Below are 14,598 nucleotides of genomic sequence, written 5' to 3'. Positions count from 1 at the left end.
TGGTTGGGGATGACGATGAACATCCAGTCTCTCCAAACCATCCCAGTCCCCGTTTTTTTTTGAGGCAGTGTCTCACTGTAGCCCAGGCTGGCCTTGAACTCACAGTGATTCGCTGGTTTAGTTTCCTAAGTGCTGGGACTAAAGTCATGTGCCACCCTCCCTGCTTAAATCTATTTTTTACTCACATTCTTTTCAAGTTGCAAAGGGCTGATGGGAACACAGCCCAAAGTATGTTGTAGGCTTATTTATGAAAGGAAGGAGACAGTAGCCTATTCAGTGAGAGACAGCTGCAGTGACAGTCCAGGGCCTGGAGATTTGGAAGGTATCTTCAGGAGCTCTAAGAGGTGAAGCCAAGCCCTGTTGGGTGGGGTGAAGAGAGGACTTCAAAGATCCTGGGCTGCACTTCTGCTTGGGAGGCTGAGTACCTATCCTCCTTTCTGTTCTCAGCCCTGGTAGCCCAACCCTGGAGCAAAGGACTGGAAATCACTCTTGGGGTGTAACAATGGAGGCTGGGGTAGCATACGGTGCAAAAGGACAAAACATTAAATATTTTTATTTTGAGAGAGAGAGAATTGGTGCACCAGGACCTTCAGCCACTGCAAATGAACATGGCACATATGTGACATTGTGTGCTTATTTCACTGCATCTGGCTTACAAGGGACCTGGAAATTTGAACATGAGCTCTTAGGCTTCGCAGGCAAGCACCTTAACCACTGAGCCATGTCTCCAACCCTAGCCATTTTTTTAATGAAAAAGAGAGAGAGAGAGACAAGTGGCATGCCAGGGCCTCTAGCCACTGCAATCAAACTCCACATGCATTTGCCCCCTTGTGTGCATGTGACGCTGCATGCTTATGTCACTGTATCTGGTTTATATGGGACCTAGAGAGTCAAACATGAGTCCTTAGGCTTTGCAGGCAAGCGTCTTAACCACTAAGCCATCTCTCCAGCCCTTAAGTGCATTTTTTGAGGCAGTGTCTCACTGTAGCCCAGGCTGGCCTTGAACTCACAGTGATTCGCTGGTTTAGTTTCCTAAGTGCTGGGACTAAAGTCATGTGCCACCCTCCCTGCTTAAATCTATTTTTTACTCACATTCTTTTCAAGTTGCAAAGGGCTGATGGGAACACAGCCCAAAGTATGTTGTAGGCTTATTTATGAACAATACTATAAGAGGGAGTCAGATAGCCTGCTTCCAGCCACTATGGTACACTCTGGCCTTTGTACCTGCCCACAACCAATCACGCCCACCTGACCAACCTCCTGGTCCAGTCTCAGCCCTCGGGGAGCCTCTCTGGTCACATTTGTTTGGACACCACACTGCCAGGCTCTCGCACCATGCTTCCCATAGTAACACCAGCCCACTGTTGGTGAGGTATTTTGGGGTGTCCAGCTTTTCTTCCTGCCTCTTTGCCTGTGGTCATGGCTTTGCATGAACAAGAATGTCATAGTGAGACCTATCAGTATGCTAACCAAAATGTTAATTAAAAAAAAAAAAAGATTTAAGTTGGGCGTGGTAGCGCACGCCTTCAATCCCAGCACTCAGGAGGCAGAGGAGGACTGAGTTTGAGGCCAGCCTGAGACTACAGAGTGAATTCCAGCTCACCTGGGCTAGAGCAAGACCCTACCTCAAAAAATTAAAAAGAAATGATTTACAAAGAGAACTAGCTTACGCGCTGGCATAACTTTGAGTAAGTCACAGAGCTTTATGGGTCTCATCTACAAGCACCTGATCACAGGGCAGTGGCACGCGAAGGTTACAAGTGGTCTGTCGAGTTCACTGTGTATTGCACCCAGCAGTGGGGTGGGTCCCTTCAGCTGTTCTTCCTCCCAAGGCTGCTTGGGGTTCCCTCACTCACCTTCCCCTCAAAATGACTTCTCCTTCCAACTTCTTGAGGGTTTTATTTTTATTTTTATTTTTTTGCTGTGTGTGTGTGTGTGTTTTCAAGGCAGGCCCTCACTCTAGCCTAGGTTCATCAGGAACTCAATTCTGTAGTCCCAGCCTGGCTTTGAGCTCATGGTGCTCCTCCTCCTCAGCCTGCTGAGAGCTGGGACTAGGGAATGCACCACCACATCTAGCTCCTTTCCTGCCAAGTTCAAACCATGATGCCAAGTCAGCATCAAAGGACAGCAGACAAGCTCCAGTCCAGCTCAGCGCATGGAAATGGTGGCAGCCATGCATCGTTTCGCACATGTCTAGGGCCCTTCAGGAGTGCCCACATTTTAAGAGGCACTGTTACAAGTGCCTCGTCGCTGCACATGGAGGCAGCCAGCAGTCCTGATCAGGGAAGCAGCCCCTCATGTGTGTGCTAGGTGCTGCTAATGTGCTAGTGACGGCAGCTCCTCCAGAATGGCTCGAAGTGACACTCACTGTGGGTGCCAGGAACATCAGCAGGCAGCTAGACATGCAGAAATCAAAAGCAGGATGGGTGCAGGAGTGTCCCTGACTTATTCCACGGGGCAGGCTTCCCTCCGCAGGGCACTACAACTTCTGGACGGACCTCATCAGTCTTGAGGTGCTGTGGGAACTGGGATGGCTCATCATGCAAGGTGAAGCTGTGCCTTTGCTACTGGCCATACATACAACATGCAAGTCACTTTGCCCTGAGCCCACTCCCTCAGTTCTGCCCATTACTGCACTGCCCTTGTCAGCCCCAGATCACAGCTAAGCCTCCTTCCTCGCTCGGGATGAAGTGGGCCTGTGTGAGGGTCTGGTCTTCAGCTGCTGTGTAACCGTCTGTGCTATTTAGTGTCTGCATGTGAACACGTTGCTAAGGGTTACCTCTGCATCCACCACTTGGGTTATGATATATCAGAAAATGCCGTATGGACTTGGTGTTCACCTAGCTCTGTCCTCCCCACAGCCAAATAGCTGTGGGCTCTACTCCTTCCTGTCTGCCCAGGCCTGCCATGAGCTAGAGCAGAGTGGTCTGGCATTTCTTGCACAAAGGAACCGAAGTGCTATGCAGCTCACATCAAACCTTCTCGTGCTGACCGGACTGCAAAAAATTCAAGCAGGATGGATTAAGACAGATGGAGGAAATTAGATAAAGTACTGTGAGGGCTGGAGAGATAGCTTAGCAGTTAAGGCACTTGCCTACAAAGCCCAAGGACCCAGGTTTGATTGCCCAGTACCCATGTAAGCCAGGTGCACAAGGTGGTGCATATGCCTGGAGTTGGTTTGTAGTGGCTGGAGGCCCTGGTGTGCCCATTCTCTATCTGCCTCTTCCTCTCTCTCTTCCTCTCTCAAATAGCTAATCATTTTTAAAGAAAGAAATATGAAAGAGAGGTGTGGGTATCACCTTTAAGGTGTGGATTTCTCGTCATTGGCTAAGAGGACGTTGGTAACAACAGTGTCAGTGGAGAAAGCATGTGAAGGGACAGGGTGGAGACAGGAGGGTGCCATTAACTGTGAAATGAACTTCAGGAAAAGGCTTCCATAGCTCTGACAGTATCTGTCTGCTCTCTTAGTACATACCAACCTAAACAGAGTGAGAAGGCCTACCTGAGACCTGGACAACCTTGCCTCAGAAGAGCATTATGTTTAAGCCTTGTGTCTAAGAAAAGGTTTCCAGGGCTGGAGAGATGGCTTGGTGGTTAAGGTGCTTGCCTGAGAAGCCTAAGGACCCAGAGTAGATTCCCCAGAACCCACATAAGCCACATGCACATGGTGGCACATGCTTCTGGAGTTTGTTTGCACTGGCTAGAGGCCCTGGCACTCCCATTCTCTCCCCTCTCTCTCCCTCTTACTCTCTTCCTACCATAAATAAATAAATAATTGAAAAAAATTTTAAAAATGTTTGGATGCAGGCTTCTGACGGTTCTGCAACCTCTGTAGTATGCTACACAAATGACGGTGTCAAGCATGGACTATAATTCACATCCATTACCTGGCTGGGGATCAGAGCATTAGAGCCAGAAAGAGTGATCGGGACATGAGCGTTTACCCCAAGGGCTACCATATGTGAGAATAAAAGGTTATTAAATTAGCCAGGTGTAGCCAGTTGCTGCCCACTCTAAGGACGGTGACTGGAGCAAGCCATGTATTAGGCCTTAAAGCCCTAGTGACTTGCTTCTCTGTCCTTTTAACAGCTCAGCTAGGCTGGGGCCACTGTGGCTGACAGTGTCCCCTCTGCTTTCTCAGATCTGGCTGTCTGTGGAAATCAGAAGAGGCTAAGGAAGCCTAAGAGAAGGAGCAGTGAGTTGGCTAAGACTGGGGCTCACATACCTTGAAACTGCCACCCCGCTGCTCCCTCCCTTCAACGTCATAAATCCTGTCAGGTCTGGGTATTGAGAGGAAACTCGCTGATATGGTGGCACGGCAGCAAGTCAGGTCACTGTCTGCAGCAAAGTAATATAACACAAAGCTTGTGCTCCTGACACACTGTTTATGAGGAAAATCATTTGTGACCAGCATGAGTTAATTTCAAATAAAGCATGTCACTAAATGAGAAAACTTAACAGACGCTGGGAGAGAAGGGAGAAAGGGGAAGCATGCTGAGAAGAAAAGTGCTTCTTTGTGAACGTGAACACCAGCTCCAGATGGCCCCACATGATGCTGACATTGTGAGAACACATCGACTATTAAAGTACTAAATTGCCTCGAATGTTCTAGACATGAGAAAGCATACAGGGTGCAGTACCACATGTCCCAGATCACAACAAAGACAGAGTGAGCCCCCAGTGGCCCATGACAGCACCCTGTGCAACCACAGCCTTGCCACTGTCAGCAGGGTCTGGCGCTGCCAATGCCATGCTTGTTTCACCCAGAGAGGTGGACAGCCATCCGCTTGGGTCCGCCACACTCAGAGAGGGGCCAAGAGAGGCTGTAGGCAGTCCCTCTTACTCTGGCACATCTGAGGAAACTTGGCGGTCAACTTGGCACAGCACTGTCCTAGTGAAAGAGCAGGGCTGAAACATAAGCAGCGGTTCCCACGTAGATTCAGTGCCAGTGTGTGTCCAAAGCCGAGCACGAGCCGCTCAACAGCCCTCCTTCCCGCCCCAGATCCTCATCTCACGCTTGCTCACCACTGTCGGGCCAGACATGGGAAGCCACAATCTGTGTCTCTCCCCCTCCTCCCCATCAGTGCCTGGCCTTTACTGTCCAGTTCAGGGTGCCGTCTAGCACTGACTGTGGGCAAGAGCAACCTTAGGGCAGGAGCAGAGCACGTTTCCTTGTCAATATACCATTATTTACTCGGTGTTGAACATGAATGCCTGAGCATCTCAGCCAGCATGGCTACTTTAATTAGATAACTATAATCACAGCTCTAAAACAGCATGACAAGGCTCCTGCTAAGTGCACCCTGCACCTACCTGGAAAGCAGGACAGACTCTCATAGCATCCACGCTAGCACGACCTATGCCAACTTAGCATGGCATGCTGTGCAGAGGAAGCTCTAGACCTCCGTGCACCTCAGTGGCCACACCATACAGCTTGTGCCCATGACAGCCAAGAAGAAAAAGCCCAGTAGCACCTGACTTCATGTGAAATTGAGCTAGAGCTAGAACAGGCAGAAACCCCCAGAGTACAGGCATGAGACAGCCAACAGTGCGGGGAAGCAAAGGGCCACTGTGGACAGGCTCTGCAGCTGCCAACGCACAGGCTCCGTTTCAGCGGTCCTGTGTAGATGACGACTAATCTTCCAGGAGCCAGGAAGATGCCAGGTGAAGCTCATTCTATAGTACAGAGGAAAGTGCCACCTACACACCTTAAACTTCTCTGTTAAAAGAGGTGACATTTTAATGCTCTGAAGTCTTACCCAGCCACAGTTATTTTGGGTGGTCCCTGCAGAGTTGGTCCTGAAGGGAAGGCAGGCCCATTGACTGCCGCTGGGAGGGAGCCATTATCAAGCTGTATGGAGGCAAAGGCAGAAATATTTTCCATCAGTGTGTCTCCAAAATGTTAGCCAGTCCACCTGGTGCAGATAAAATCAAGTCTTCCTTTTCTAGGCTGATAACACAATCCTCACCTCCATGCCTGGGCCTCAGTACCACAGTGAAGTCATGACATGTAGCACATAGGCCAATGCCATCTTCCAAGTCTATCCAGTTCCAGGGTCTCATGAAGACCTAGAGACCAGCACGTGGGGACAAGCTGGAGCACACCGCCCACTGCTGTCAGTTGGCTGGCCCAGGAACACTGTACTCAAGGTCTTCATTTTCAGGAGCTATCAATTATACATTTCCACTCATAAACACATCCCTAAATTATTATGATGTTCTTAGCATGACAAAAGACAACTCAACATTCGAAGTCTCATTGGCAAGAAGCTTTTTATATTTTACAGCCAGGCATGGTAGTAAATGTCTGTAATCCTAGCACTTGTGAGGTGGAGGCAGCAGAATCAAAAGTGTCATGAGCTGGAAGCCTGCTCCATGCTGGCTGCCTGTCCTAGTGCTGGAAAGTGTTGTGCAGCCCGCTGGTGGGGGAGGGGAGGGGAGGATGGAGGTCATCCAGTAGTGGACCCTGTGAACTATGCAAACGACTGCCAGGCAAGATATGCCCAATGGTGCAATAGTGGAATGTCTGTTATGGGGTAACCAACTACTTTCATTAGCTATGGTTGCTGCTCCATGGGAGGGAATTAATGCCTGGTGCAGAAAGCCTAGTCAACATACTATGACTGGGAAGGTCACAAGCCTGGGGGGGGGGGTCAACTATGACCGTTGTTTGGCTAAATGGTATGTTATACCCATCAAATTGCCCTCTAAATATTTATGTTTGTGCCCATATATTAGTACTGCCCTCATTTTTGGTCAGAGAAGCCTCTTTTTTGCAGATGGTTGTGACTACTAGGGTGACTCAAAACTCATCAAAATGCTGAGAAAAAGTGACAGTTGAGTGCTCAGCACTAGATTTCTATCACACCCCTCAAGGCTCAGGGGACATTGTGGATGAGGTGGAGGAAATAACGTAAGAGCCAAAGGATGGAGAAGAGTGTTTGGAAAGGCCATTGCATTCACGACCTCATAGAAGCTGTCACTACCTGCAGAAGACCTGCACAACACTGGGCTCAGCAACATCTCACCACGGATGATGGAAGAGGGCCAAGAGAAAGACAGACATCAAAACAAGAGTCTCGATTAGAAGAAGAAAGGGGGCTGGTGAGATGGCTTAGTGGTCAAGCACTTGCCTGTGAAGCCTAAGGACCCTGGTTCGAGGCTTGATTCCCTAGGACCCACGTTAGCCAGATGCACAAGAGGGCGCACACGTCTGGAGTTTGTTTGCAGTGGCTGGAGGCCCTGGCGCGCCGACTCTGCTCTCTCTCTCTCTCTGTGCCTCTTTATCTCTCTGTCTATTGCTCTCAAATAAATAAATAAAATATAAAAAATTAAAAAAAAGAAAAGAAGAAAGGGCTCAGTGGAAGGGAAATGGGGAGGGTGAACAAAAGAAGGTAATGGCAGGGAGTCATGATCAAAACATATTATGAATATGTATGAAAACTGCATAATCAATAAAATTAAAAAATCAATTAAAAAAAATTTTTTTTTGGTTTTTTGAGGTAGGGTCTCACTCTAGCCCAGGCTGACCTGGAATTCACTATGTAGTCTCAGGGTGGCCTCGAACTCACGTCGATCCTCCTACCTCTGCCTCCCAAGTGCTGGGATTAAAGGCGTGCACCACCACACCCGGCTCAAAGTTTTTTAAAAAGGAAAGTTAAAGGCCAACTTTGGCTATCTAGTTTGAGGTCAGCCTGGGCTCCATGAGATCTTGCCTTAAAAAAAGAAAACAAGCAAAAATGGCTGGAGAGATGGCTTATTAGTTAAGGTACTTGCCTGCAAAGCTAAAGGATTCAGGTTCAATTCCCCAGGACTCATGTAAACCAGATGCTCAAGGTGGTATATGCCTCTGGAGTTTTTGTAGCTGTGCCCATTCTCTCTATCTGCCTCTATCTGTCTTTTTCTCTCTCTCTCAAATAAATAAATTTTAGTTTTTTAAAACTAAAAAACACAAACAAACAAGCAAACAGCTGGGTGTGGTGGTGCACGCCTTTAATCCCAGCACTTGGGAAGTAGAGGTAGGAGGATCGCCATGAGTTCAAGGCCACCCTGAGACTACATGGTGAATTCCAGGTCAGCCTGGGCTAGTGAGACCCTACCTTGAAAAAAAATAAACAACAACAACAAAAAGTTAAAGGAACATCCTGGGCTGGAGAGATGGCTCAACAGTTAAGGTGCTTGCCAGCAAAACCTAGCAATATGAGTTAGATTCCCCAGTACCCATGTAGGGACAGATGTACAAGGTGGTACATGCATCTGCAGTTGCTTTTGCAGCAGCTAGAGGCCCTGGCATACCCTCCCATTCTCTCTCTCTCTCATTTTGTCACTCTCACTTGCACATAAAAAAAAATTTTTTTTTAAAGACCCATCCCAAGGTACATACTGAATAAGATGTCAGGAAAGCAAACTGAAACCAATGACAAACAGCCAAAGAAAAGACGGAGGGTGGGGCAGAAGGCTGCTGTCACAGTGCTCTTCCAAGTGTGAGATCTCAGAGGTGGAAAAGCCAGCTCCCGCTGGGGACTGAAGACAGTAGAGACAGAAAGGCCAGTAGGAGGAACTAGGCCAGCTGGTAGTGTCAAGGGCGCCGCTTATTCTCTAGTACAAGAGCACAGCTGCACTTCACTCTGCAGGAAGGAATCTGCTGCATACACTGGAGCTGAGAAGCAGCTCAGCCTGTCCACACTACCAATGGTGCGTTTGTTTTGAGTTAATCTGCAATCTAGCTGTCATTCTAATGGTGGCTCACGCAGGAATGTAAGACTGAGTGGCCTGCATGAAGTGGGACTCTCCCTGCTGCAAAGAGAACGATGATTGTGAGGGAAAGCAGAATCTCAGAGACAAGAGCCATCTAGCCAGAAGGATAAGAATGAACTTTGAAGGCACACCCGACCAAAGGGGCAAGACTAAGGATTGATCCCCTTCCCATATAGTCTGCTGGAAGAAGATGCAAGACAGAGTTAGGGATGTTTATTGACTGTGTTCTCAGATTGCCAGCTTGTTGAATAACGCACAGCATGACTGGAGGCATGGCCCACACACAGGCGGCTGACTGTAGTGACCAGGCTCACCAGCCCAGCTTAGACCTGTCCCGACTGCTTACTTCACCTTTTGCCCTTTGCTCTGACTAGCAAAGAACTCGAGAATACCACTGTGTTCTTTCCAAAAAGATTTGGCTCTGTGAGAAATGGCTACCTCAGAGCTCTCCCCTGCTGACTGGAGACTCCCAACTCCATCCCTCCACCCACATGGTCCCTACCCTGATCTGCAAACAGCCCTGCACCATCTGAGACACCTGGCGACAACACCTGGGAACACCATCTTCCCATGTGTCCAGGCTGAAGATCAGCAATGGGCACACCAGGGCTTGAAGTCCATAAAGACAACACTGGTCAAGAGCCACATGCATGTGTGATCTACCGACTTCTTCCTCCTGGGCATGACACAGAGGTGAAGGGATCTAAGACCTGGGAATGTTTCACTGCTGATTTGTAAATGGAGACTATGTTATATTACCTGATCAGGTAATACTGCAAAAGCTAAAGTCTTAAGAGATGATAATGCCCAATTATATTTTTGTATTAAAACAGTGACTCACTTGTTGTGTAATGAGATTTAATTTTGCTGGTACAGGCAAAAATCTTCCTACTAAAGTAGTCATTGCCTTAGGGACCTCTGCAAGAAACATAATTAAAATTAATTGATAGCATGATCAAAATTGGACTATGGATTTATCATATACAACGTATATAAGCCTGTCTTCATCTTACTTGTTTTATTTTGGGGATAGAGTCTTATGTATCCTAGGCTGGCCTCCAATTTGAATTCCTTATGCTGCTAACACTGGCCTTGAGCTCCCCATCCTACTTCCTCTTCCCTAGTGCCCGGGATTAGAAGGTATGTGCCACTACACTTGGTTCTTGTACTTTTTGCATTCTATAAACTTTTGGGGGCTGCATAGTTTTAAAATTATTCTTGGAGCTGAGGAGATGGCTCAGCAGTTAAGAATGCTCGTCACTTGAGCATGAGGGCTTCACAGGTCAGACACCCCCAAGTTTGGCTCCCCATAATCCACACAAAAATCTGGGAATGGCCATGCATGTCTATAACCCCCAATCGGTGGGGGGGTGGGCAGAGAACTCCCAAGGCTCTGGTGTAAGGCAAAGGCCGTTATCAAGGGCATATGCAGATGAGCGATAAAAAGACAACTGATGCTCCTCTGATGTCTGCAAGCATGTGCGTGGGGCGTGTGCATCTGCACACACATGCCTATTTCACACATCCCCCATACCACACAATATTCTACAGTGCACCCACATACAAAAACACATTGTATTCCTTTTTGCCTTTTTTTTTTTTAATCACAAAGCTGCTGGACCTGAGCTTCCAGGAATGGTCTATTGTGCTGAAAAATGTAATTCTTGCAAAGGTTCCCAAACTGTGTGCCAAGGAACCATTGGGTGGCAGAACCCTTCCAGCCATGCGGCTGTCCTGGGCCTCTGCATCCTTTTAGTGGGAGACATGCACCATACATAAATGAAAAAAAGGGAAGGGGAAGGGCCATGGCCCCACAGCAAGGATCCAAAACTGGACGCTCAATGGAACCTTATCTTCTGTCAAGGGATTAGGACTCTGGGAGAGAAAAGCTTGTCTCCCTGCCACTGGCATCATGGCACAGCTCTGACTTACAGAAGACTGGTCTTAAGTGCTCCGGCTGGTGCACACAGAAGGTCTTAGGGACAAAGCCCTAGCCCCAGTCTTTCCACACCTGAAAAGTAAATGCCTTGAAGACATTTTTTTTTTTTAGTTTGTGTGCTTGAGAGAGAGAGAGATTGAGAGAGAGAATTGGAACGCCAGCGCCTCTAGCCACTGCAATTGAACTCCAGACACGTTTGCTGCCTTGTGCACATGCGTGACCTTGCGCATGTGTCACCTTGTGCATTTGGCTTACTGGGTTCCGGGTCATTGAATGGGTTCTTAGGCTCCACAGGCCAGCACCTTAACTGCTAAACTGTCTCTCTAGCCCTTGAAGACACTTTGCTGCCCCTGAATAAGAAGACCAAGGAGGAAGTGTGGGCAAGGAGTCACACTTTTTGACCTGGGCTTCAATGGCCAACTGAAGGCAGCTTGGGACACAGAGCTCCTTTGGTCCACAGAGATGCTCACTCCCAGGGTCAAGGTTGGGTTTATTTAACTCATACAGCAGTTAAGGATAAGCAAGCCCTTTGGGGTCATTTATTATCAGCATGTCATTTGTTTCAGAACTCATCTAATTAAATCCAAGCCATAGTTCTCACTGTCTCACCAAGGCATTTCTACTGTCAATAATTTCCATCACCTCTAAATAGCAGATCCCCAAGCCAATCTGCAAAGGGTCAGAGAAACTCAACAGAAGCTATTGAGAGAGCTTATATATGCTAGAATGCTAAAGCTCTCTGCAGCAGTGGCCTGGAGGAAGCTGTCCAAGAGTGAGACCCTGAGTCACTTAACACATATATACAAGTTAGTCCATGAAGACCTTTCTCTCTATTCTGACTGCGATTGTCCAAGCAGACAGCCCACTCACTTCACGATTTCTTTTTCTTTTTTTAAAGGACATTCTGCTTATTTATTTATTTGAGAGCGACAGACAGAGAAAGAAAGAGGCAGATAGACAGAGAGTGGGCACACCAGGGCCTCCAGCCACTGCAAACAAACTCCAGATGCATGCGCCCCCTTGTGCATCTGGCTTACGTGGGTACTGGGGAATTGAGTCTCAAACTGGGGTCCTTAGGCTTCACAGGCAAGCATTTAACTGCTAAGCCATCTCTCCAGCCCTTCACTGTCTATTTCATTCAGACTCACATCCCACCTCACATGGACAAAAACACAGTTTTCATACAATGGCTTGGTACCTGACTGTGGGTATCTGTTTTGGTCTTGATATTGAGGAACCAAGTGCAGCGCTTTGAGTTCTCTTGTGCCAGAATTGTCTATGCACAGCATCTGTGTGCCTCCTTTCAGCTGACAGATCACCTGTGACAACAGGATGACAAGGTTTGATTACTTCAATTACAAACCTGTAAGACTGAGATCGGAGGCATGACCTTTTCACCCAGGGTTTAAGCTGTAGGAGAACACAGAGAACTACGGATTTGTCCTCCTTTATCCCCCATAATCATTATTCCCTGTCATCCTCTGCAGGACTTGGCTCAAGGACCACATGCCTGTGGACACAGCTTCCTTGTCAGTGGCCTTCACTCACAGCCAAGTGAAGAGGGAGTGGGCTGCCCTCTGAACTTTGGTAATTTTGGACCTGGTTTCCCCTTGTTAGTGTCTGTGCCTGGGCACATCTGTAGACAAAACTTTAACTGTGCTGTGCATTTTCTTTCCTGTTGCACATACATGCTGTTATCTAAATATGGTTGTTTAATGCCCCTATAGTTTTAGTTCCTAAAGGACAGTTTAGAAAGGTTAATCCAATTCTAAGAATCCGTGTAAATCTTCCTGTGTCTGAGCAGCACTGTCAGAGCCCCCACCCCATACACACACATATGGGTTCTGACCACTAACAGATGCTCAGTGAACCAGGTGTACCGTATTGATGGATGGAGTTCCCAGAATGTTCGGCTGTTCCAGGTCACGTGGCATGGAAGGACACTGAGGCATAAGCTGTGGTCTCTGTCCCACAGAGCTCCCATGCAACCCCCAGCTGCTGAACCATGGTTTTTGCCCTGGCCAAATGAATACAATGGACCAAAATATTGGAATAAGACTCACAGAGCTCACTATGAGCACAGCAAGATTCTGGGGGAACCTTACATTACTCCCACTTCTCTCCAAGAGAAGCCACTGTACACAAGTTGTGCATAGAGGATGATGTTTTAACAGCCCACAGATGTGTACTTTAGTTAGGCAAAGCCCAGAGTGGCTTCCCGGGCCTCTATGTGCTGTGCCATCCTGTGCTCCACACCCAGGAGCTTGTAACATCCCTCTGCAGTGTGAGCAGTCAAGAGTGTTCATCCTGTGGCTTGTCCAGGAGCTCTGGGAAAGCTTAGCCATGAGAACCCAGGGCCCTGAGTGAGTCCTTGTGAGACAGACACAAGAGATGCAAGGACCTCATTCCAAGTATTGCCTAGGCACAGCCTAGGCCTAGGCAGGGCCTCATCCAGAGATGAGGCTCTGCTGAAAGTGAGATGAGTGTGGCTTGTTTGAACTCCTGAGCACTCTGCTGCAGGAGTGCTGGCACGGATTCCTGAGGCTTGTCCTCACCCCGCTGAGAGCTGGCATTCTAGACACCCCACTCACAACACTTAAGACTGCCGCCAGTGATGTAAGACATGGGGATAAGAACAAGGTCTATATACAGACTCGCACATAGGATGAAATGACATAACACAGATATGCAACTCTTACATCTTCCCCATAGGTGGCTGATTGTGCATCCTGCCACCTTAGGTTACGTGTTAGCCACTGTCACTGGCAATTTGGAAGCAGGAAGGAAGGATAGGGCTTGTGCCATGAAGCCACAGAGCTACAACCCCACACCCACCATTCTGTCACACCATAGGCCCGAGAGAGTCCCCACTTCAATTCCTACCCCCACCCTAGCTCTGTGTGGATGTGCCTTGTGGTTATTCTCTTTAAGGGGTACAGAAGTGCCCTGATCCTTGTTTAAGTTGCCGAGAGGACGTAGAGTGAGAATCTTAGAGGTAGAAGGCTCTAGCTGACTCCCTCTACTGTAGATAAGGAAAGCAAGTGTGCTGACCCAGCAAGTGAACTGAGCAGGGAGCAGTGACAATGGGACAGCACAGTTGAGTGAGGGGTGAGCAGGCCCGACTGGCCATCACGCACACTTTCTTACACAGTTACCATAGGGCTTGAGTCTTTCTTCCGAGAGCAGCTGGAGGTTTCCTCTGCTTCTTGGGATGAAGGGAACTTGCAGCAGGATTCCTGAGCCAGAGGGTTCTGAAAAGCTGTATCATCTGGGCTGTTACTTGTCACTGTGCCACCTGTTTCCTTTATTTCAACCTGCAAATGGAAGGGGTCCTATCAGAGGACACATGGGCCACACAGAAGTCTCAGGTCTTAGCCCGATAGCAGAGTTAAGGCTGAAACCCTTCCTCCCCTGAGCAATCCAACCAGCCTCCCTATCTGTGCTGCGGCGTGGAAATGTGAGCTCCATGTGGTGCTTGTGATGTCCCAAGAATAATCTGGAGGCCAAGGGTATGGATGGGGTGTACAGTGCTCAGCTTCATGTGGTCAAGGCCCTGGGCTCAATCCCCTGTACCACAGTAGTTGAATAATGTGCGTGCGTGCGTGCGTGCGTGTGTGTGTAGTCTGTAACTGAAAAGGCACTAGTTAGTTGCATATTTCTCATGCTTTCTGCCAACTCCCTTTCACCTACTGGGGCGAGAAGGCAGCACCTGCAATGCTGACCCTTGGTCACACTCATCCTTCAAGCACACTGATTAGGTCACACTGAATGTCCTCATCTATTGTTTTGTTTTTTTTCTTCAAGAAATACCAAACCCTCTATAATGCTGTTATTATTTATAATGTAGCATTTATATGGTTTTTTATGATTTAAGGGAGAGTCAGTGGGTTCCCTGGAGAGAG

At 48.1% G+C, this 14,598-nt stretch overlaps 1 protein-coding gene across 2 annotated transcripts in view; it reads right to left on the bottom strand.

Moving 5' to 3' along the window:
- Tesmin (testis expressed metallothionein like protein) overlaps positions 1-14,598 on the bottom strand; it is a 34,762-nt gene that overhangs the window by 10,037 nt on the left and 10,127 nt on the right. For both annotated transcript variants that reach the window (XM_045138312.1, XM_045138305.1), the window contains 4 exons: positions 13,852-14,010; positions 11,895-12,015; positions 9,599-9,675; positions 5,760-5,851 (listed from right to left, as the gene is read on the bottom strand). In XM_045138312.1, coding sequence (XP_044994247.1) covers positions 5,760-5,851; positions 9,599-9,675; positions 11,895-12,015; positions 13,852-14,010 — 449 coding nt within the window. The remainder of the gene's footprint in view (positions 1-5,759; positions 5,852-9,598; positions 9,676-11,894; positions 12,016-13,851; positions 14,011-14,598) is intronic.

This window comes from Jaculus jaculus, chromosome 1, assembly GCF_020740685.1.
Source record: "Jaculus jaculus isolate mJacJac1 chromosome 1, mJacJac1.mat.Y.cur, whole genome shotgun sequence".
In the NCBI taxonomy this organism is placed as follows: domain Eukaryota; kingdom Metazoa; phylum Chordata; class Mammalia; order Rodentia; family Dipodidae; genus Jaculus; species Jaculus jaculus.
The sequence above is the reverse complement of the archived record's forward strand: the minus strand, read 5'-3'. Positions and strand labels throughout refer to the sequence as shown.